This window comes from Castor canadensis, chromosome 11, assembly GCF_047511655.1.
Source record: "Castor canadensis chromosome 11, mCasCan1.hap1v2, whole genome shotgun sequence".
Lineage (NCBI taxonomy): Eukaryota > Metazoa > Chordata > Mammalia > Rodentia > Castoridae > Castor > Castor canadensis.
In genome coordinates this window covers 125,432,827-125,455,710 of record NC_133396.1, presented here as the reverse complement: position 1 = coordinate 125,455,710, position 22,884 = coordinate 125,432,827, and the positions used below count along the sequence as shown (strand labels likewise).

Sequence of the window (22,884 nt, the reverse complement as noted above, 5' to 3'; positions counted from 1 at the left end):
CTGAAATTACAGCCAACTTTTTCATTGTTTCTGCCAGGCCTTTGTCATTGTAATGCAAAAGTAACTAACAACACATAGTTTCATAAGTGAGTGTTGTGATTGGTGAAACTGGAAGTCATGCACATACAAGGCTGTGACTGGTGAAATTGCAATGCAAGCACAAGAGTTCTATGTCTTTTTTCTAGGCTATTTTTCTCACTGGATTAGTCCAAGAGGCTTCTACTTTCCTCTCTCCCCAATCCCCAGTGTTGCAACATTAGGTCAATAAAGGCTTCTCTTGAATAGCCTTTCATTGCCTACTTCTAATCTTAATTGCAGATAGAGTGGACTGAGCTGAGATACTCAGAACAGACAGAAACCTTGGCTTCCAGGTCCAGGCACCTGGTGGCTGCAGCAGCTACAAAGTAGCAAGAGAATGACTACTGAGGCTATGTAAGTCCCTGGGATTCCTGGGGCTGTAAGCCCTTGACTCACTCAGCAGCTAGAAGGAGGCTGAAGGGTTCCAGAAGAGTAGCTGGGAACAGAGACCATGGAGACTATGAAAGACTGAGAAGTACTGAGGAGACAAGAGGCAGCAGAGAGCTAAGACTATGGAGGCAAGAGATTATGAAGAGCTGAGACAGTGAGCCCGTTCTCTCAAAGAGCTCCAGAGAACTGCCAAGGGTTAATAGCTGAAGGTCCCAGCACCCAAAGCTAAAGGATTGCAACACCAGCTGTTAGGTATACAGCCAATGACTTTGTAAGGTCCAGGGCTTGGTCTGACCTCAGCACCTAGAGCAATAACCCTCTAGCTTTAAAAGGTTGGGCCATATGTCTCTAGTTTTCAGGACCTAGAGCTATAAGCCTTTGAAGTTTGAAAGCATGACCTCTGGCACTCAGGAGTTGAATGCTGCCAACACTGAGGAAGCTGCTCCTGCCTATTTGTGATTTCAACCCCAACAGAGCAAAAGGAACCCTAGCCAGCTGTTTGTGAAAGGATCAATGGATTGTATCAAAGTTAATATTCATCAGTTCAGTAGCTCTTGATTTTGTCCTTTGTCCTTGGAGGAAGTGCTAGATTTTAGTGAAAAGCACATACCTGGTTCAGATCCTTGCTTATCCACTTATAATTTATAAAGTTGTGAGCAAATGTTACTTAACCTTTTTTTAAAAAGATTTAATAAGTCATGGTGTGGTAATGATTACATGGAATCATTTATTGGAGAGTTCTTAGAACACTGTAGGTGCTTAATAGATAGGAATAATTCAAAATAGTGTTTTAGCTAATATTATAATGGCTGTTTCTTCTCAATGTTCAGCGATTGTCTTGGACCCTCTAAAGTTAAGTGAACTCATGACTTTATTTGCTTCTCTTCTGTCCCAGAAGGTTGAAATCTACCATGGCTTTATCAATATTGCATCACAATCTGCCCAGTTGTTTCTGGTAAGTGGCAACTAAGCACTTTGCAATTTGAATTCCTATTACAGTCGTTGCAACTAAACTGGGTGGGAAGGTCATTTGCTGGTATTTTCCCCAACTTATCTTCTCTCAGTAAACATGAACATTTCCTTCAGTATCATTTCCCATGAAACATAATTAGGCACTTAAAGAACTAATTAATCTCTCACTATTTTGTTCAGAGATCTAACATGAGGCTGGATGTACCTTTTGACTAATTGACTCTATGAAGATATTCTTATGGTCTTACTCTTTATGGAGCTCCCTTCCAGCTGCTCCCATGGGTTCTAGCCTGTACATTCCAGGTCTCTAGGCCCCACTACTTCACTTTTAACAAATGAGAATGGCACCAAAATGTGATTAATTAGATGGATTTGTGGGTCAGGACTAACACAAAGGAACAGCCACCCAGCATTGTCTGAGCAATTTCATCAGGCTTGTTTATATCTTTGGAGTTTTTCAAATTTTTCTTTCCCCACTAGGCTTTAGAACTTCTAGAAGGAAATTTAATTTTTTTCTATCATTTTAGTTCTCTGATTTTAATGTCATCCTTGTAAAAGTCACTGCTTTTCCTAAGTAAGAAGTGTTTCACAGAAGTGGCTTTCTCTTCCGCTATAATGTCCAGGCACCAATTGAATTCACCTCAGGCTCAGCTGGATCATACTCAAGATTTTGTTTTCAGAGAATGTCCAGCTTTGAAGCAAAGACCTTGTTTTTTTTTTTTTTTTTTTGTCACTAAGCAATGAATTATTTATGTTTCTTTTAAGTCCCACTCCTGCAGTAAGAAGATTAGTGTTACACGGGAAGCACTCTTAGAAGTGCTCAAAGTTATATGCTCCTAGCATCAGAAACTTGACTCAAGTAGTGAAATTCACCAAATGCTGTTTGAAAAATATTCAAACAGTGGAAGGAGGAGCGAGCAGAGGCTAAAGGAATTTAATAGAGGGGGTGAACTTGGTCAAAGTACACCGTGTGCTTCTATGGAATTATCACTATGAAACATCTTTTTACTATTAATGGATGCTAATATAAGTAGCAAATTTAAAAAAAGAAGCTTGATACTAGAATGGAAGGTTCAAGTGCCCTTTGACTTGACTGACTGGAAACCCAAATCCCACCCTCTTCCCCTGAGCCTCTTCCTGCTTCAGAGCTCACTCTTGACCTGATTCCCCCAGGGTGCAGCTTCTGCTGACTGGTGCACAGCTGGCCTTCACTTTGGCTAGCTCTGTTGCAAGTTCACTCTCTGTCCTCCAGACACTTGCAGGTGGAATCTGTGACCTTTGAGCCTCTGTTTGGTGCACAGTCTACACATACCATGAGGCTTGTGCCAGGGAGCGGCTCCCTGTCTCTGTGCCTCCTCGGGGTTCTGATCTTTCTCCTGCAGGCATCCATCCTCCTTGGTGAGTAAGGCAGTTACTAGAGCCCAGGAGGCCAGGAAACCTGAGTGACGACACAATCAATGCAGGAAGGTAGTCTAATAAACAAATAAGAATAAATTGCAAACACTTCATTTTCTTACACATAAATGTAAGTACAAAAATGCTTAAAAACTCCTTTTATTTTACAATGAGTTAATTCTCTCTTGCATTGTGTTTGTTGCTATCAGTTTTTACCATCAGTAAAGCAAAAGTGTTGGCACAAATTCTGAGAAAATGAACTAGAATCCAAATGAATAAAGTATGTACATATAAACCTTAAAATGTTACATAATTGTAGAATTTTATTTTTGGAGTTTGGTAATTTTTATTGCTTAAGTATTTTTTTTTTAACTTTCCTATGGTCTATAAAACACTCAAAACCAGAGCAGAGTTGGGGTTGGTGGGTGGGATGGTGCTCGGGGATTCTGCGTGTGCACTGCACTTACAAGTTTTCATGAGCCATCGTCCTTTTCTTTATCACAAATGTTTCTTGAGGAAAAGACTCGTCTGCACAGATGCTGAGATTCATCTGGAAAGGTCCTTCCAAGTGCCATGCACTCCTAGCAGAGGCAGGTTGTGAAGGGCATCCACTGTGTGAAGGAGAACCATACTGACTTGACTCCTCACTACCTCTGTAGCCTTGGGTAGGCTGCTCCATCTCTCTGTGCATCTGTAGGCTCACTTGTAAAATGGGGATTATTGTGTACCCCATAGGTCCATTAATTAAAGGCTTGGTTCCCAGGGTGGTGCTACTGGAAGGTGATAGTATATTTAAGAGGTAGGCCTAGAGTGGGAGGTTTCCCAAGCATTGAGGAATGCCCTTGAAGAGGATTGTGGGATCTCCCCTCCTGACTCCCTTTTACTTCCTGGCCACAAGGTGAGTGGTTTTGCTGCACCACACACTCTGGACATGATGTGCTGCCTTGCCACAGGCCCAAAATCAATGAGACCACCTGATTGTGAACTGGAACCTCTGAAGCTGTGAGCCAAAATGAGCTGTATCTTTTTATAACTTAGTTGTCTCAGGTATTTGTTATAGTGATGGAGAGCAGTCTAACCTTTCTCTCTTTCTACCCCTCCTTCCCTTCCTACTTTCCAAGGCTGTATTTACTATCCAAAGATTGCACACGGGCACGCCACAGACATTAGTGGATTCCTGTCATTCACCACTGTGGTGAAGTATGAATGCATGGAAGGCTATGCTCTGGTTGGACCAGCCACAGTCTCCTGCAGGTCCTCACAATGGTTATCTCCACCTCCTCAATGTAAAGGTAATCCCAGCTTCCCTGCAGAACACTGAGGAACAGGTAAACTACTGCAGAGTGACTTAGAAATGACTCAGAGACCAAGAGTCTTCCAAACCAGAGAAGAGTTGCTATCAATCTATGCTTGAGCCCAGGGGGATTGGTCATGGTTTAATTCCAAATATCCAAGAAGCAGCATCCTCGGCTTCTGATGCAGTCCAGAGCTTGTCATGAGAGACTTGACCTCCCTGTGGTCACCTGGGTGTTATGACAGAGTAAGCAAAATGCTCCTAAGGTTACAGAGGATAAGTCCCCATCACTGCTCTTATTTTCCCAGAAGACTGAGGCATGAAGAGAAGTTCTGTTCTACAGAACTTAAGAGTTCAGAATCTGGAATAAGACACTCTGGGTTCACACTCTGGCTCTGCCACTTTAAAGTGCTTTGTAACGTCAGGTGCTGGTGGCTCACCCCTATGATCCTAGCTACTAGGGAAACTGAGATCAGGATGATTGTGGTTTGAGACCAACCTGGAGAAATATTTAAGACCCCATCTCCAAAATAACCAAAGCAAAAATGGACTGGAGGTGTGGCTTAAGTGGTAGAGTACCTGCTTTGCAAGTATAAAGCTCTGAGTTCAAACCCCAAACCCATCAAAAAAAAAAAATACTCTGTGATTTTGGGCAAGGCATTTAGCTTTTCCATGCCTCAGTTTCCTCATCCCTGCCATGGGTCTACCCCCAGTACCTCCCTCACAGGGGAGCTAAGGCTTACATGAAAAAATGCATGTGATGTGCTTGGCACATAGGTTGATAAATAGCAAGTGCTCAGTAAATAGACTACTGGCAGGGGTGGTAGTGGTGTCATGGCCGCCGTGGTGCAGAAAGAAAACACAGACTTTATCAGTATTTCTCTTCCTTTATCAGTTATCAGTGTCAAAATGTGTTTTCTCTATGATAACATGAAATGTGTTTTGATTACAGCTCTGTGCCTAAAGCCCAAGATACCAAATGGGAAGCTGTCTGTGGAGACAAATCACTATGTCAACCCTGAAACCATCACCATCCAGTGTAACCCTGGCTATAGGATGGTTGGATCGCAGAATATCTCTTGCTCAGAGAACAAATCTTGGAGCCCAGCTGTGCCCAAGTGTGAAATGGTGAATAATACAATGACTTTTATGTCATATGACAAGTTAAAACAAATTCAAGTGAGATATTTTATTAAACAGGAGCAGTGTAGTCTCAGTAGTTAGGGTTCATGTACACCGTGTTTATCGGAACTGACTCTTTCCACCTTGAAGCATTGTGATGCATCTGTGGTGGCAGAAGGTTATTGCATTTGTTTCACAGGACAGCCCATCAGAATCCCTGGTCCTAGAGCTCAGTATTTTCTCTAATTTCTGATCTGCTTTTGCTCCATTTCTGGTTGATCTCCGGAATTGACGTGCCATTGTTATTTTGGAAGTTTTTTGGGATTCCTCTGAGCTTTACCTCCCTCTCTGAAACTGGTTATTATCTGAGAAAAGATACGGAGTCATTTCTTACAGGAACATTTTCCTAGGGTTCAAAGTATTTTTCTGAGGGTTCCTACCCATCCATCCTGGCATCATTCCTCACCTTCCAACTTTCCTTCTGTCGTAAGGGTTCCTGAAAGAGCACAACCCTTTAAAGAAGAGAAAACTTTCTAAAATCACCATTTTGTTTTTTTTTTTTTCAGGAAGTCCCTGAAGATTGTGACATAGTCCTGGCTGGCAAAAACCTCCTACAGTGTCTTCCAAGTCCCAGGGATTCCAAAGTGGCCCTGGAGTTGCATAAACTGTCCTTGCAGATTGAAAAACTGAAGCAAGACAGAGACAAGAGGAAAATCATTTAAATACATGACACTTTTTTTCCCCAAAAAATGGAGAAAAGATTTTCTTTTCTATACAGTTCTAGAGAGAAAACCCGCTAACTCCATTTAAGCATCATTTACTGCACTAAATTACCTGGGTAAAATTTCCTAATAGACTTGGTGATCCTGGAAAGTTGAATTATCAGTAACTTACATCATTATCTCTCTGCTTGAGTTTTTACATTGGTGAATTTGATGAGCTAGCTAAATTAAATAACTGCCTATAAAACTGCTTTTTATCTGGAAATCTGTCATATAATATGTGTGCTCTGAACAAATTCACTTCGTATGCTTAGTTGAGGTTTTCCTTTTAATTACAGCTCAGAGGTTATGTGGGGCAATGAATTATGTGAGAGAGTTCATGTGATTCTCTCTCTTCGTGGAATGTCAGGTAGGAAAATGTATCATATTTTTAGTTTGCAAGGGATTATTGTCTGTGATCAGTGTAGACACCCCTCTCCTTTCTGTCTCTGACCCTCAGGAGCCTGCTCTGATGTGTTGCAAATGCCCCTAAATATGCACCTGGGTTGTAGTTTTGTGTATCTTCATTGCATTCCTTGCTCCCAAGTGCTACATAATCTTCCATAAGATCTCTCTCCAGTTTTGTTTATCCATTCCCCTTGCAATGAGCACCTAGCTCGCCTCCAGTTTCTCTCTACCACAAATGACTCAGTAATGAATATCCTTGTACTTGTCACTTTGCAATACTTGAGAATGCTTGAGGCTTTCTCTTGGATATGTCCTACAGAAAGGAGTTGTGGTATCGATTTCCATCCCTGTGCAGGTGAGTTCTTTTCTCTCCATACTCACAGCACTATTTACCTTACAAATTTTTTACCACTTTGATTTGTACCCAACCTTTTAATATCTGTAGACTTTGTAGTGATGTCACCCTTCTCATTCCTGATATTAATTTATGTCTTCTCTCTTTTTTCTTCCCTGATAAGTCTGTCTATAGGTTTATCAGTTCTACTGATCTTCTCAAAGAACTAGCTCATGGTTTCACTGATTTGCTCGATTTTTTTTCCTCTTTATCATTGATTTACACTTCAGTCTGTTTCACTTCTGCTTATATTGAATGTAACTGGATCTTCTGTTTCCAGCTTCTTAAGGTGGAAACTGAGGTCACTGATGTGAACTCTCTTCTTTTTCTAATGTAAGGATTTAATGGCATAAATATCTCTCTGAGAAACTGTAATATGGCATTCCACAAATTTTAATATGTTATACCTTCTATTTCATTTAATATGCCATATCTTCAATTTCACTTAAAATGTTATACCTTTAACTTTTCTTCTGATATCTTCTTTGTTCCATGGGTTATTTAGAAGTACATCACCCAGTTTCTAAATATTTGGGGAATTTTCCGGATATCTTTTTGCTATGGATGTCTAACTTAATTCTACTGTGAACAGAGACCATATGTTTTGTATATGTTCTTTATTCATACTTGCCTCTGGCCCAGAACATGTTCTATTTTGCTAAATGATCCATGTGCACTTGAAAAGATCGTGTGTTATGCTGCTGATCCATGGCATGGCCTAAACAATAATTAGGCCAAGTTGACTGCTAGTATTGTTCCCGTCTGTCTGTCCTCGCTGATTTTGTCTGTTCATTCTATCAGTTATTGAGAAAGGGTTATTAAAATCTCCAATTATAAATGTGGACTTTTTTATTTCTCCTTACAGTTTTCAGTTACTTTTTCTTTGTGTATTTCAACATTCTTTTATCAGGGGCATGAATGTTTAGAATGTGTGTGTGGTGCTGGGGCTTGAACTCAGGACCTTCACTTTGAGCCACTCCATCAGCCCTATTTTTGTGAAGGGTTTTTTCGAGATAGATCTCCAGAACTATTTACCCTGTGCTAGCTTCAAACTGCGATCCTCCTGATCTCTGCCTCCTGAGTAGCTAGGATCCCAGGCGTAGTCACTGGCGCCTGGCTGTATATTTTCCTGATGAACTGACCCCTTCATTACTATGCACTGACTTTTTAAAATGTTTATTTTAGATTTATCATACATTAATACAAAAGCATTTCTTCAAGATAATTTATGCATGCATACAGCATACCTTGAACAAGTTCACCTCTTACATTATACTCCCATTCCCCTCTTCATCCTCCCCCTCTTTCAAACAGTGTTTGGTGGGTTTCATCATTCTATCCTTATGTGTATATATGCAGTGTACTTCACCTCCCAGCATTCTTTCCTTCACCCCTCCCCTCCTACTGATGCCCCGGACAGTTACCATATGCATTCATGCCTTGTTGTTACCATCATCACCATTTTAGGTCAAGGTTCCACAAATGAGCGAGAACATGTGACATTTGGCTTTCTAGCTTGGCTTATCTCACTCAGTATGGTGATTTCCAATTATATCCATTTTCCTGCAAGTGACATAATTTCATTTTCTTTGTGGCTGAGTAGTACCCCCGTTATAAATCTATATATAATTCATATTTTATTTATCTATTCATTGTTTGTTGGCTAATTCCAGTTTGGCTGTTGTGAAGAAAGCTGCAGTAAAAAAATGGGAATGCAGGTATCTCTCTTGTATATTGATTTATACTCCTTGGGATATATGCCCAAGAGTGGCATGGCAGTATCAAAAGGTAGGTTCATATTTAGTTTTTTGAGGAACCTTCATACTGATTTCCATAGAGGTTGCACTAGTTTACAGTCCTACCAATAGTGTATGAGGGTTCCTTCTCCCCACATCTTCACTAGCATTTGTTGTGGCTTGTGTTCTTGATGAAAGCCAATCTGACTGGGGTGAGATGGAACCTCAAAGTAGTTTTGATCTGCATTTCCTTTATGGCTAACTATGTTGAACATTGCTTTATGTACTTATTAGCCATTTGCATTTCTTCTTCTGTGAACTGTCTATTCATTTCCCCATTTATTAGTTAGGTTATTTGTTCTTTGGGTGTTCAGTTTTTTGAGCTCTTTGAATATTCTGGATATGGAGCCAATATCTGTTGAACAGGTGGTGAAGATTTCCTCCCATTCTGTGGGTTGTTTCTTGATTCTGGTAACTGTTTCTTTTGATGTGCATAAACTTTTTAATTTGATGCAATAGTCCCATTGTTGATTTTTTTTCTCTTATTTCCTGGGCAATTGGGAGTCTTATTTAGAAAATAATTATCTATGCTTATACCTTCCAGAGTTTTCCCTATTTTTCCTGTACCAGTTTCAACGTACATTAAAATCTGATCTGTTTAGAGTTGATTTTTGTACAGGGTGAGAGATGGAGGTCTAGTTTCAGTATCCTGCATGCAAATAGCCAGTTTTCCCAACACCATTTGTTCAAAAGGCTAACCTTCCTCCAATGTATGTCTTTGACTCTTTTGTCAAAGATCAGATGGCTATTGGTCTTTGTGTCTGTTTTTGTTACTCTGGCTCTGTAGTATAATTTGAAGTCTGATATCATGATACCTCCAACTCTTTTTGAGCTCTTTTTGCTCAGGAAAGCTTTTGATACAAAGAAAAGCTACTGATTTTTATGTTTTTTTTTAAATATACAGCTATGTTGCCAAAAAGTGTTTATCAGATCTAGGAATTTTTTGGTGGAATCTTTGGGGTCTTTTAAGTGTAAAATATATCATCTGCAAGTAGGGATCATTTAACTTCTTCCTTTCTTACTCGAATCTGTTTATTTCTTTCTTTTGCCTTATTGCTCTGGCTAGGAATTCCAGTACCATATTGAATAAGAGTGGGGAGACTGTATGCCTTTGTCTCGTTCCTGACTTTAGAGGAAATTGTTTCAGTTTTTCCCCATTTAGTATGATGTTGGTTATAGATTTCGGCAACATAGCAGGATATAAAATTGATGTACAAAAAAATCAGTAGCTTTTCTTTGTATCAATAATGAACAAGCTGAGAAGGAAATCAGGACAAAAATCCCATTCAAAATAGTCTAAAAAAATTAAATACCTAGTTATAAACTTAATCAAGGAGGTGAAAGACCTCTACAATGAAAATATAAAATCCCAAAGAAAGAAAATGAAGAAGACCAGAAGATGGAAAGACCTCCCATGTTCATGGATTGACAGGATTTTAATACCATAATAATGGCTATAATACCTAAAGCAACATACAGGTTCAATGCAATGCCTATCAAAATCCCAATGTCATTCTTTGCAAAAATAGAAAAATCAATCTTAAATTTATATGGAAAAATAAAAGATTTCAAATTTCAAAAGCATTCCTTAGAATCTGGGAGCCATCAAAGAAAAGTGCAGAGAATTCAATGTCAGGATTAAAGGAGGAGAGTGTTTAGAGGAGGAGCTGCACTATTACAGGAATGTCAGTACTTAAGGTAAAGAAATAATGAAGATTAAAATAATTCAAAGCTCTAATTCTTCCAGCTTTTTAAGGTGCTTGTAGTAATGATGAGTTACCAGAATTTTAAATCTTGAGTTCCCGACTTGTTCCTACAACAGCATACAAAGGTGACAAACTTCTATCTCAAAGCAGATGGCTGTTCAGTGCTATAGGCACCAGTGCAGATTTGGGGAGCTACAGATGATACAGGAGTAACTCAGACCTCTGAAAGATCCTGGTGGGAGTGAGACAGGAAGACTGAAGAGATTCTCCACCTCTGATCAAAGGTCACTCAGACGAATCCCAAAGCCTGGGCTGGAGATCATGCCCTTGAAACAGAGATTAAAAAAATGGCCACAGATGCTTCCTGTCCTTGTCTCCATATCCTGAATAATTCCTTTCTTCTTGACTGAGTGTTTCATCTTTCCTTGAGTTCAGGCTGCCTGAAGATTCGCCCTGATAATGAGAAGACAGTAAATATGCAAACAGAGACATGCAAGGCACTTTGCATATTGGGACTTGCCCTGCATCCACCACTCCATGAATAAGCGTAGTCTAACCTGCAAGGGAACAAGACACATCCCCTGCTTTTCCCCAACTAATTGCCAGTCAACTCTCAGCAAAGTGAGTGAAACCATTGGACTAGCCTGTCCCCAGACAACTCACTAACTGACCACATGCACACGAGTGAGTTCTGTACCAGAAAGATGGCCCAGAGGATCTTTGTTTAAATAAATAGTTGTTTTAGGCTACTAAATTTGGGTATTATTTTGAAGTGAAGCCAGTCAGAGCACTCTTTTAATGTGCTTACAGTTTGTTAAGCTAAGGTACAGAAAGGACTGTTTGTGTTATCCACATTATCCAACCCCAGGCATCTTATAGGACTCAATGTATGGACAGATTCAGCTCACAAAGAATTGATCTAGGCTTTGACACATGAAATAATTTACCTTTTGTTGTTTCATTGAGGTGACAGTTAAGTATGGCCCTTGTGGTAGAGTGTATTTAAGAAACATGACAGAGACATTGAAGGAAAAGTGTGAGGTACAGTACTCACTCACTGCAATCTTTCCAGGAGGTAGGAGTTAGACTATGGGGTAGACCCTGACTGAGAATGTGAGTGAGGAATGAAAGGAATCATGACCGGAGCTCGTTCTAATGCTACCACAGATCCTCAGATGAAAGAGCTTCTCGCTGGGATGTGAGTGGCAGGAGCTCCAGAGTGAGAGTGAGGGTCTCCCCCAACCATGTCAGGTCAAGCAAGGCAGCAGGACCCAAGGGATCCAATGACCTTTTAATTTACTGGCAAATGCAAATCATGTTAGAGAACTTTAATGGGAAGAGGGAAGAACAATTCTATTATGTGCCTAGGAGAATCAGTCATTAGTAAACCACACTGGGGCTACAGAAATTTCCAGCAAAACCTATACAGTCATATACGCTCATCTTTTGGGTTTCTTGTGACTATCAATCAAGGGTAGTTTCTCAACTGGTTCACACAGGAAGAGAAGCCTATTGTAGAAAACACAGATGCAAGAACACATGCAGATAGAGTCAGGAGGATGTCAGGACCAAGGATGCAAGTTTATCTACAATAGCAATAAGTTGAAGGTTACTGTTATGATTATTGATTAGCCCCGACTGGTTTAAGTATAATATGCTTTTACAAATGGTGGGATTTATTCATTAACTGAATGTTTACAGCATGCATACTATGTGTCAGGTACTGTCCTAGGACCCAAGGTTAGAGCAGTGAATATTTTAAAAGCCACTAAAATGAAATGCAGGTGTTAAAAAGAATGAGGTTGCCAGGCACCTGTGGCTCACACCTTTAATCCTACCAACTTGGGAGGCTGAGATCAGGAGGATTGCAGTTTGAGGCTGGCCTAGGCAAATAGTTTGAGAGATCCCCATCTCCAAAAATAACCAGAGCTAAACGGACTGGAGGTGTGGCTCAAACAGCAGAGCACCTGCTTTGTGAGTGCTTCCTTTGCAAGCATGAAGCCCTGAGTTCAAACCCTGGTCCTACCCAAAGGGGAAAAAAAAACAAATAAAACAAGGTATATGTGGATGTAGTGATGTACAAAGGTATCTAAAATGCATAAAATGAAAAGAGCATGTGATAGAAGAGCATGTAATACATGGCTCCATTTGCATGAGAAATTTTTTGCATCAGTATAGTTTATACATACGTACACATACCCTTCTAGTGATTATCTCTGGGTTATGTGTTTGGAAGATGGTTAGAAAGAGAAAAAATTAATTTGACACTTCCCACTCTTAGGTGGTACTTCTATGTACAACATATAGATTATATATAATTTAAAAATAATAATTTTATTTCTTTATAATGATAATAGAAAAAGAGTACCATAAAATAATTTTAAAGACTGACAAAAATTATAATGGGCTACTAAAGAAAGGATAGAGAAAGACCTCGAAAGCAGTAGTTGGACAGGACATCAGGCTAAGGGGCCACGTGGCTACAGTAGACAAGAGGAAGTGGGGAGAGGAGACTGGAGAAAGAACAGTGTAAGGTTTTCTTGATAAGGATATAAGGCATGAGATTTAGAGCTCAGTGGGAGAAAAATGACCTCTGGTAGGATGATGGACATCTCCATTTTGTACAGAGGGAAAGAAAACCATGGTGCTGGGCTCTTTGGCTGTCTATCAGGGTCATTTATGTCAGTGCCTGTTTACTTAGAGATATGAGGTATGGGCACCCCCAAAAGAGAGGAAAGAAGCAGTGAAATCTGCATTTAAAGAAAGGCAGAGAAGCCTTGAAAATGTTTAGGAAGTGTAAGAGCAACCTTATTAAAGAGTTAGAATTTCCAGAGCATCAAAGTTGAGGACTCAGGTAAGGTCTGCAGCCATACATATAGAGTGGGACCTTTCTGCTTAATGTTTTGCTTCCCCCTACCCCAGAACTCTGTTGGCATTCAACAGCAGATCCATCCAGGGTTGAGATTTTGTCATATTGACCTGAGGAAGGGATCAGAGGAACAGATACATTTAGGATATCAATAAAAGGTTAAAATGGAGCAGAGTACATGTGGCTCATACTTGCAATCCTAGCTACTCAGGAGGCGGAGATCAGGAGGATCAAGTTTTGAAGCCAGCCCAGGCAAATAAGTCACAAGACCCTATCTCAAAAATATTCAACATAAAAAAAGGGCTGGTGGAGTGGCTCAAGAGACACAGCACCTGCCTAGCAAGTGTAAGGCCTTAAGTTCAAACCCCAGTACTGCCACAAAAAAAAAAAAAAAAGTTGAAATGATCCTCCACTGACTCAGCTGGGGAGAGAAGGAAAAAACCTAACAAATAGAGCTTGGTGGCCAAACTGGAAAGACAGAAGTGTGCGGTCAGAGTCAGGTATCTGAATTTTATACTCTTCATGGAACAGTTCTGGGCAATGACAAACTAGGGAAACCAGTGGAACTGGTGCTCAATGAGGAGAATGTCACTGGAGGTGTGGAGCTCAAGGAACTGAAAGGTCCAGTCCCTGACTGGGGTCATTTCCTGGGTCACCTCCAGGCTGAGGGAGTAGGGGCAAGAAGAGTGTGATGACAGGGCAGGAGCTTGTGCTTGGCAAAGAGTCATTCAGTTCTTCCTGAGTCCCTGGGCAGACTGCTACTTATTGCCATTCAGATCCCTCATGCCATCTAATAATGAGACCCTGACCCTCTGGAGACCAGGACTCCCTGCCTTAGCTCCTCCCTCCTAGGACCTAAAATTCCATCACTGATTGATCACTGCTTTAGGTCCCCCTCAGAGAGGAAGGCTCTAAATCTGTTTCTTTTATTGTGCCCTTTACTCTATCTAGTTTTGGGCCACTGTCTCTTCACTGCCCCTGGAAAATATGGTACCTAGGGAGGATCAAGCCTACCCCCGTAGAAGGTAGTGTAGCCCTTGAGGTCTAATTAGCAGAAGTTCTGTTGGAGATATTTTCTCTCTCATGCAGGCCCTGCTTCGCACAGTCTCCCAACTCTCCTTATTGTCTACCCCCCAGGGCTGCCCCTATTCCTAACTGCAGAATTTGCACAAGAGGGAAATCTAGAGAAATTGCAAGGCTTACTATGCAATCTCTGTCTTTTAGGGGTTACTGGATGACTGGAAGAGATGGTAGTTCCAATCCCCTGCTTTACTTGGAAAGTGGAAGAAAAAAGTAATCATCCAGATGAAACCTATTATCCAACTGCCCAAATACAGATGCTTGTGAGCACTATTTGGAGGCAAGTTTAGCCTGGGGAGTTTGGTTAATGCCACCATTCATTATTTCTATAAAAGTGAAGAGAATTTTGGTAAGCTGGGAATTTTACTACTCCAAAAATATCCAGGGTTAATCTAAGCAATTAGGGTGCACTTCTAAGATGTTGAGACCCCAGTGGGTCTCTGGCAATATGCCTTGACTGAAACCCTTCAACTTACCACCACATGACACCTGTGTACCCAGCCATGCACCAGCTCTGCACAGATGTCCCAAAAAAGCCAGGACACTAGGCTTCATAATAAGGCAACTTCTCTCTCACTCTATAATATCAGCTGATGGGTAGAGACACCAGGGGTGCACTAGGAGCATCAGTAATTGACCACAGTTTGCTCTTCAGCTTTGTCACATGTAAGGTCAAATAGCTAAATGCCTCCTGCACTGTAATTTCTGGCATCCCTGAATATCACATCCAATCAGACTAATAATATTAGTAATTTATAAGAAGAATGTCAGAGTCACAGTCACTAGTGAACATTCTCTTCTCAATTCAGGTAGGTATTCTAGATGTAACTCAGAGTCCAGAGTCTCCTTATGTCCTTTCTATTAGGATTCTATCAGTTAATTGAAGAACAAATATGCTGCACATATTATCACAAATATTTCCTGTATGTATAACTGTGATTAATGATGACTATTAAAGCTACTGATTGTGTGCAAAACAAAAACCTTTCTCAACATTTAGATAAGTAAGGAAACAGTATGACAGGTAATATAAATATTGAGCCAGGTAGATAATACTAGGGAAACCACAATATTTCAGCCAAGAAATAATAAAATTAAAAAATTGCATAACACAGAATAATAGATTAGATTGTCCCAAAGTGGTAATTTTTCTATAATCATTTGATAAACTGATGCTCTATGTGTTAAATATAATGCATGTATAATACATGTGTTAAATTAATAGTTTCACTGAGTCATTATTTTATCTCATTTGGGCCACTAAATTAAATAACATAATTTAAAAAACAGGTTCAGCAGGGACTCAATCAAAGCAGATGAAGGAGAATGTCAATAGTCACCTCAAAATTTGACAAAGAAGAAAATCTTCCAAATCATATATAACATTCATGATAAATTGTCATCAATCTGAGAATAACAAAATATTAGATGTATGAAAGAAAGAAGAAATTTTTAAGGAAAAGTGAAGTAGTCCTCAAATATCTTGCTCTTCCCTTGCCCTCAGCTGAAAGCTAGACCTCCACAGTGTCCCCAACAAGCAGGAGAGGAACCAGTACTAATAATTCTTGCTCCTGTGTGAGAATATCGAACTTTAACAATTTGACTATTAAGTTTTTATATTTGTAGTAATTATTAAACTGTTTATGGTAAAATGTCTAATGTTTTTTTCCTGCAGTTTCCAAATGCATTCCATGATACTGATAGCAAGCTTTGGACTCTGCTTTGAATAAATACACTTTCATACTTAGCCATTAGGGAAATACATAAACGTATATGTATGCACGCATATACATATACATTATATGTAATTTATATACCCAAAATGTTATATCTGGTGCATCCCTAGAGGTACCCTCTTCTAAAAGGTACACTTTTAACTTACACCTTCAAGTTTTTCCAGGAAAAGGTCATTCTACCTCAAGAGACCACCTTGTCATTTGCATAGCCTCTCTGACTGTGGCTCAAAATTCATATCAAGATTCCTTGTTTTTCACTTACATTCACTGTATATATTCAAGATGAACACCATAATATTCTGGTGAACATATACATAGCGAATGATTACTACAGTCAAGCACATAACATATCCATTACCTTTCATGGTTACTTTTGTGTGTATATATGTAGTAAGGGCTTAAAATGTACTCTGTTTGTACATTTTCAGGAAAAAAATAGAACATTAATTATAGTCCTCATCCTACATATTGAATCTGTTTTTCAGCCTCATGATTGCAAATTCATGCCCTTTGACCTACTTCTCTCCATCACCTCCCTCTTTAACTCTGAAAATTACTATTCTTCCCTCTCCCCCTTTTTTTCAAATTCAGGCAATACTCAATTATTTTCTGTAATCAAACCAACATAGATAAGACCTTACAAATTGATACAATGCATTACCCCTGTACAAATGGAAAAAAATTAAGTTTGACCTTTGAAGACTAATATGGCTATTAATTTCTGTACAATGTCAATGCAACATGGTAAACCGGGATACTTTTCTTTTACAAAGTTGATAGCACAGTTAATGTTTTAAAAAATTCAAATTATGTATACTTATGAATACATATTTGTGTCTATATGAAAGACCACTAATAGCAGTATGTTATGCACCAATAGCAGCAACAGCCTTTCCAGGTTCTGAAGTCATCCGAGAAAAATTATAGAAACATCAACGCAATCCAAAAAAGAAAAAGTAAAAACCAAAACCCCAGAAATCAGTAAAGTTCTATTACTGTTGTGGTACCTGGCACCATTTTTTTTATTAGCTTCTCAATCACCATCTGGAAAGAAACATTGTAGAGAAGAATCATTAAAAACAGCTCTGATAGGCAGGAGTAGAATACTTATCTCTGACAAAGTAGACTTCAAACCTACATTGATCAAACAAGATAAAGAAGGACATTCATACTAATAAAAGGGGAAATAGACCAAAAGGAAATAATAATCATCAACCTGAATGCGCCCAATGTCAACGCACCCAATTTCATCAAACATACCCTGAAAGACCTAAAAGCATATATTAACGCCAACACAGTGGTCGTGGGAGACTTTAACACCCCATTATCATCAATAGATAGGTCATCCAAACAAAAAATCAATAAAGAAATCCAAGATCTAAAATATACAATAGATCAAATGGACCTACTTGATATCTACAGAACATTTCATCCAACTTCTACACAATATACATTCTTCTCAGCAGCCCATGGAACCCTCTCCAAAATAGATCATATCCTCAGGCACAAAGCAAGCCTCTGCAAATATAAGAAAATAGAAATAATACCGTGCATACTATCTGATCACAATGCAGTAAAAGTAGAACTCAACAACAAAAGTAAAGACAAAAAACATGCAAATAGCTGGAAACTAAATAACTCATTACTTAATGAACAATGGGTCATTGATGAAATAAAAGAGGAAATTAAAAAGTTCCTAGAAGTCAATGAAAATGAAAACACAACCTACCGGAACCTATAGGACAAAGCTAAGGCAGTCCTGAGAGGAAAGGTTATAGCCATGAGTGCATATATTAAAAAGACTGAAAGATCCCAAATCATTGACCTAATGATACATCTCAAACTCCTAGAAAAACAAGAACAAGCAAATCCCAAAACAAATAGAAGGAGAGAAATAATAAAAATAAGAGCTGAAATCAACGAAATAGAAACCAAAAAAACCATACAAAGAATTAATGAAACAAAAAGTTGGTTCTTTGAAAAAATAAACAAGATCAATAGACCCCTGGCAAACCTGACTAAAATGAGGAGAGAAAAAACCCAAATTAGTAGAATCAGGAATGCAAAAGGGGAGATAACAACAAACACCATGGAAGTCCAGGAAATCGTCAGAGACTACTTCAAGAACCTATATTCAAATATATTTGAAAATCTTAAAGAAATGGACAGATTTCTAGATATATATGATCATCCAAAACTGAACCAAGAGGAAATTAATGACCTGAATAGATCTATAACACAAAATGAATTTGAAGCAGCAATCAAGAATTTCCAGAAAAAGAAAAGTCCAGGACCTGATGGATTCTCTGCTGAATTCTATCAGACCTTTAAAGACCTCCAAAAAGGAGAACTATAGGCCAATCTTCTTAATGAACATTGATGCAAAAATCCTCAACAAAATAATGGCAAACTGAATTCAACAACATATCAAAAAGATTATTCACCATGACCAAGTAGTCTTCATCCCAGGGATGCAGGGGTGGTTCAACATATGAAAATCAATAAACGTAATAAACCACATTAACAGAAGCAAAGACAAAAACCACTTGATCATCTCAATAGATGCAGAAAAAGCCTTTGATAAGCTCCAACACCATTTCATGATAAAAGCTCTAAGAAAACTAGGAATAGAAGGAAAGTTCCTCAACATTATAAAAGCTATATGTGACAGACCTACAGCCATCATTATACTTAACGGAGAAAAACTAAAACCATTCCCTCTAAAATCAGGAACCAGACAAGGATGCCCACTATCTCCACTCCTATTCAACATAGTACTGGAATTCCTGGCCAGAGCAATTAGGCAAGAAGAAGGAATAAAAGGAATACAAATAGGTAAAGAAACTGTCAAAATATCCTTATTTGCAGACGACATGATCCTATACCTTAAAGACCCAAAAAACTCTACTCAGAAGCTTCTAGACATTGTCATAGCTACAGCAAGGAAGCAGGATATAAAATCAACATAGAAAAATCATTAGCATTTCTATACACTAACAATGAGCAAACGGAAAAAGAATGTATGAAAACAATTCCATTTACAATAGCCTCAAAAAAAAATCAAATACCTAGGTGTAAACCTAACAAAGGATGTGAAAGACCTCTACAAGGAAAACTATACACTTTTGAAGAAAGAGATTGAGGAAGACTATAGAAAGTGGAGAGATCTCCCATGCTCATGGATTGGTAGAATCAACATAGTAAAAATGTCGATACTCCCAAAAAGTAATCTACATGTTTAATGCAATTCCCATCAAAAGTCCAATGACATTCATTAAAGAGATTGAAAAATCTACCGTGAAGTTTATATGGAAACACAAGAGGCCACGAATAGCCAAGGCAATACTCAGTCAAAAGAACAATGCAGGAGGTGTCACAATACCTGACTTCAAACTATATTACAAAGCAATAATGATAAAAACAGCATGGTACTGGCACAAAAACAGACATGAAGACCAGTGGAACAGAACAGAGGACCCAGCTATGAAGCCACACAACTATGAGCAACTTATCTTTGACAAAAGAGCTAAAAATATAGGATGGAGGAAAAGCAGCCTCTTCAACAAAAACTGCTGGGAAAACGGGTTAGCAGTCTGCAAAAAACTGAAACTAGATCCATGTATATCACCCTATACCAAGATTAACTCAAAATGGATCAAGGATCTTAATATCAGACCACAAACTCTAAAGTTGATACAGGAAAGAGTAGGAAATACTCTGGAGTTAGTAGGTATAGGTAAGAACTTTCTCAATGGAACCCCAGCCGCACAGCGACTAAGAAATAGCATAGCTAAATGGGACCTCATAAAACTAAAAAGCTTCTGTTCATCAAAAGAAATGGTCTCTAAACTAAAGAGAACACCACAGAGTGGGAGAAAATATTTGCCAGTTATACATCAGACAAAGGACTGATAACCAGAATATATAGGGAACTTAAAAAACTAAATTCTCCCAAAAATAATGAACCAATAAAGAAATGGGCAAGTGAACTAAACAAAAACTTTCTCAAAAGAAGAAATTCTAATGGCCAAAAAACACATGAAAAAATGCTCACCATCTCTAGCAATAAAGGAAATGCAAATTAAAACCTAAGATTCCACCTCTCCCCTGTTAGAATAGCCATCATCAGCAACACCACGAACAACAGGTGTTGGCGAGGATGCGGGGGAAAAAGGAACCCTCTTACACTGTTGGTGGGAATGTAGACTAGTACAACCACTCTGGAAAAAAATTTGGAGGCTACTTAAAAAGCTAAACATTGGAAGATTCCAAGATGGCGGCTAGAGGTAGGAAGCAGAAAACGAGCCTCCTATAGTGAAATCTTGGAGAGACACTGGAGACACACTTTGCAGGCATAATCACTGAGAAGAGGCATAACTTTGACCCCTCCACATCTCCAGCCGGCGCAGAGAATCTCCACCTCACGTTAAACGGAGAAACCAGGAGGGCCCCCGGGGCCGCCAGTGGCCGGCGCCCATACGGCTTGGGAAGACGCGGACCAGGTGAGCTTCGTGGTACCGCGGTAGCCCCACAGACAAGCCTGGGCCAGAGCAGCATAGCCCCATGGACAGACTGACCTCCACCCGGGAAAAAAAGAGAAACTGAGTAATAAGCAATAAGAACAGTTAAGACACACTGGAAAGAGGGTGGGGCGCCCTGAGCGCTGAAGATTGGGGGAAGGGAATCCTTCCCGGGACTGTAAATAAACAAGCCAGGCGGGCTGGAGAGGCTCTGGCGGGAGCGGGGCGCGTGCCCAGCAACCAGGAGCAGGGACACTTGTGAGAGGAGGGAAGACCCACTTCCCACATGAACTGTAAATAAACACGCAGGCCTGACAACGCGGGGCAGTGGCACCTTTCCCAGTGCTTGGAAAGGGGAAAGCCTGTGGCAGAGGCTCCCGCACAGGAGAACTCTGAGCAAACAAAGCCTGTGGGACCAGGTGAGTGCTAGCTCACCCCAGAGATCTGCATAAATAACGCCGCCAGCTACAGGCTGAGAGCAGCAGGCAGGAAGCCACAGTTGCAGATACCACTCTCAGAACTGCCTCCAGACGCTTTTTTTTTTCTTTTTCTCCCTACCTTTGATGAGAGAACAACCGAATTACACCTGCAAGCCGAAAAACTTACTGAAACTGTATTGCATTTGAACTGGGGACACTTGGTGGGGCTTTTTTTTTTTTTTTCCTTCTGTGTGTGTGTGAGTGTAGTTTTGTTCTACTTTATGCATCCCCTTTGATGAGACAACTACAGAACAACATCTGAGGCACCAACTCCAGGACTGGAGATTGAGACGGACATCCAAATTATTAAGACTGAAATTGCATTGCATATAAACTTGGAAGTTTTTTGGTTTTTTTTTTTTAATTTTCTATTTTCCATTTTATTTTAATTCATTTTTATATATAGATATTACTTTCATATACTTATTTTTTATTTTTTTTATCTTTGATTTTCAATCCTCTCTTTGTCTCTCTATTGTCTGTTCAGCTTACTGTCGATTAGTAAACTAACACTCCCTGTTTATACCTTTGAAACTCTCTTGTCTGAGACCTTGTTCTGCTTTCTCCCTCTTGTCTGTATATTTGTTTTCCCCTTTTCTTTAACTTCTTGCTTTCCATCTCAGCTCACTCTTCCATTCTCAATATTACCATTGTTATTATTACAAGCTAGAAAATACTTAATTACACACAGTACAGGGACAGTAACAACACCAAGGACAATGACAGGAAGACAGAAAAAACAAGGAAACCAGTTTCCCCACAGCAAAAAATTAGTACAGGAACCAGAGGGGAATGAAGAGAACAGAAACTCGGATCCAGACTCCAACAAAATGAAGATAAACTATGCCAAAGGACCCAATGAAGCCCACAAGAATAATTTAAAAGAAGACATACTACAAGTACTCAATGAGAATTTTATAGAGATGATACTGGATAGGGTCAACCAAAATGTACAGGAGACACTCAAGAAATTCCAAGACAATAAAAACAGAGAATTTGAAAAAGCAAAAGAAGAAATAAAGGAAACCATAGAAGCACTGTATAAACACCAAAGTGAAAGAGAGAACACAATGAATAAATGGATAAATGAACTCAGGACAAAAATAGACAACAATAAAGAAGAAAACAGCCAGGATATGGAAAACCTCAGAAAAAAGAACGAAACAGAACTGCAAAACACAACGGAAGGCCAATCCAGCAGAATAGAACAAACAGAAGACAGAATCTCAGAACTTGAAGATGAAATGGTAATTAAAGGAAAAACTGAAGAACTATTAATTAAACAACTCAAGACCTGTGAAAAGAAAATGCAAGAACTCACTGACTCCATCAAAAGACCAAACTTGAGAATCATGGGCATTGAAGAAGGAGAAGAGGTGCAAGCGAAGGGAATGCGTAATATATTCAACAAAATAATAACGGAAAATTTCCCAAATCTAGAGAAAGATATTCCCATACAAATGCAAGAGGCCTCCAGGACACCAAACAGACCAGATCAAAATAGAACTACTCCATGACGTATCATCATTAAAACAACAAGTTCAGAAACTAAGGAAAGAATATTGAAGGCTGTAAGAGAGAAAAAACAAGTAACATACAAAGGTAAACCCATCAAAATAACAGCAGACTTCTCAACAGAAACATTAAAAGCAAGAAGAGCTTGGGGTGAGACCTTCCGGGCACTGAATGAAAATAACTTCAACCCCAGGATACTCTACCCAGCAAAGCTATCATTCAAAATAGATGGAGCAATAAAAGTCTTCCATGATAAGCAGAAACTAAAACAATATGTGACCACAAAGCCACCATTACAAAAGATTCTGCAAGGGATCCTGCACACAGAAAGTGACACCCAACTTAACCATGAAAAGGCAGGCGGCACCA

General features: G+C 39.4%; 1 protein-coding gene and 1 long non-coding RNA gene across 6 annotated transcripts in view; one reads left to right on the top strand and one right to left on the bottom strand.

The window, feature by feature from the left end:
* The window catches only part of LOC141413957 (apolipoprotein R-like), a 42,503-nt gene extending 33,442 nt beyond the window's left edge, over positions 1-9,061 (top strand). For 2 of the 4 annotated variants that reach the window (XR_012439016.1, XR_012439015.1), the window contains exons 3-5: positions 3,957-4,127; positions 5,082-5,257; positions 5,818-9,061. Coding sequence is in view for 1 of the 4 variants with exons in the window: in XM_074048447.1 (XP_073904548.1) it covers positions 2,754-2,838; positions 3,957-4,127; positions 5,082-5,257; positions 5,818-5,973 (588 nt within the window). In the remaining 3 variants the exon portion in view is untranslated. Of the gene's footprint in view, positions 1-2,556; positions 2,966-3,956; positions 4,128-5,081; positions 5,258-5,817 lie in introns of those variants that run through there. The other 2 variants (XM_074048447.1, XR_012439014.1) reach the window with 2 other exon arrangements.
* An 86-nt stretch (positions 9,062-9,147) lies between these two features.
* The window catches only part of LOC141413959 (uncharacterized), a 63,250-nt gene continuing 49,513 nt past the window's right edge, over positions 9,148-22,884 (bottom strand). For both annotated transcript variants that reach the window (XR_012439018.1, XR_012439017.1), the window contains exon 4: positions 9,148-10,769. This is a non-coding gene — a long non-coding RNA (uncharacterized lncRNA). The remainder of the gene's footprint in view (positions 10,770-22,884) is intronic.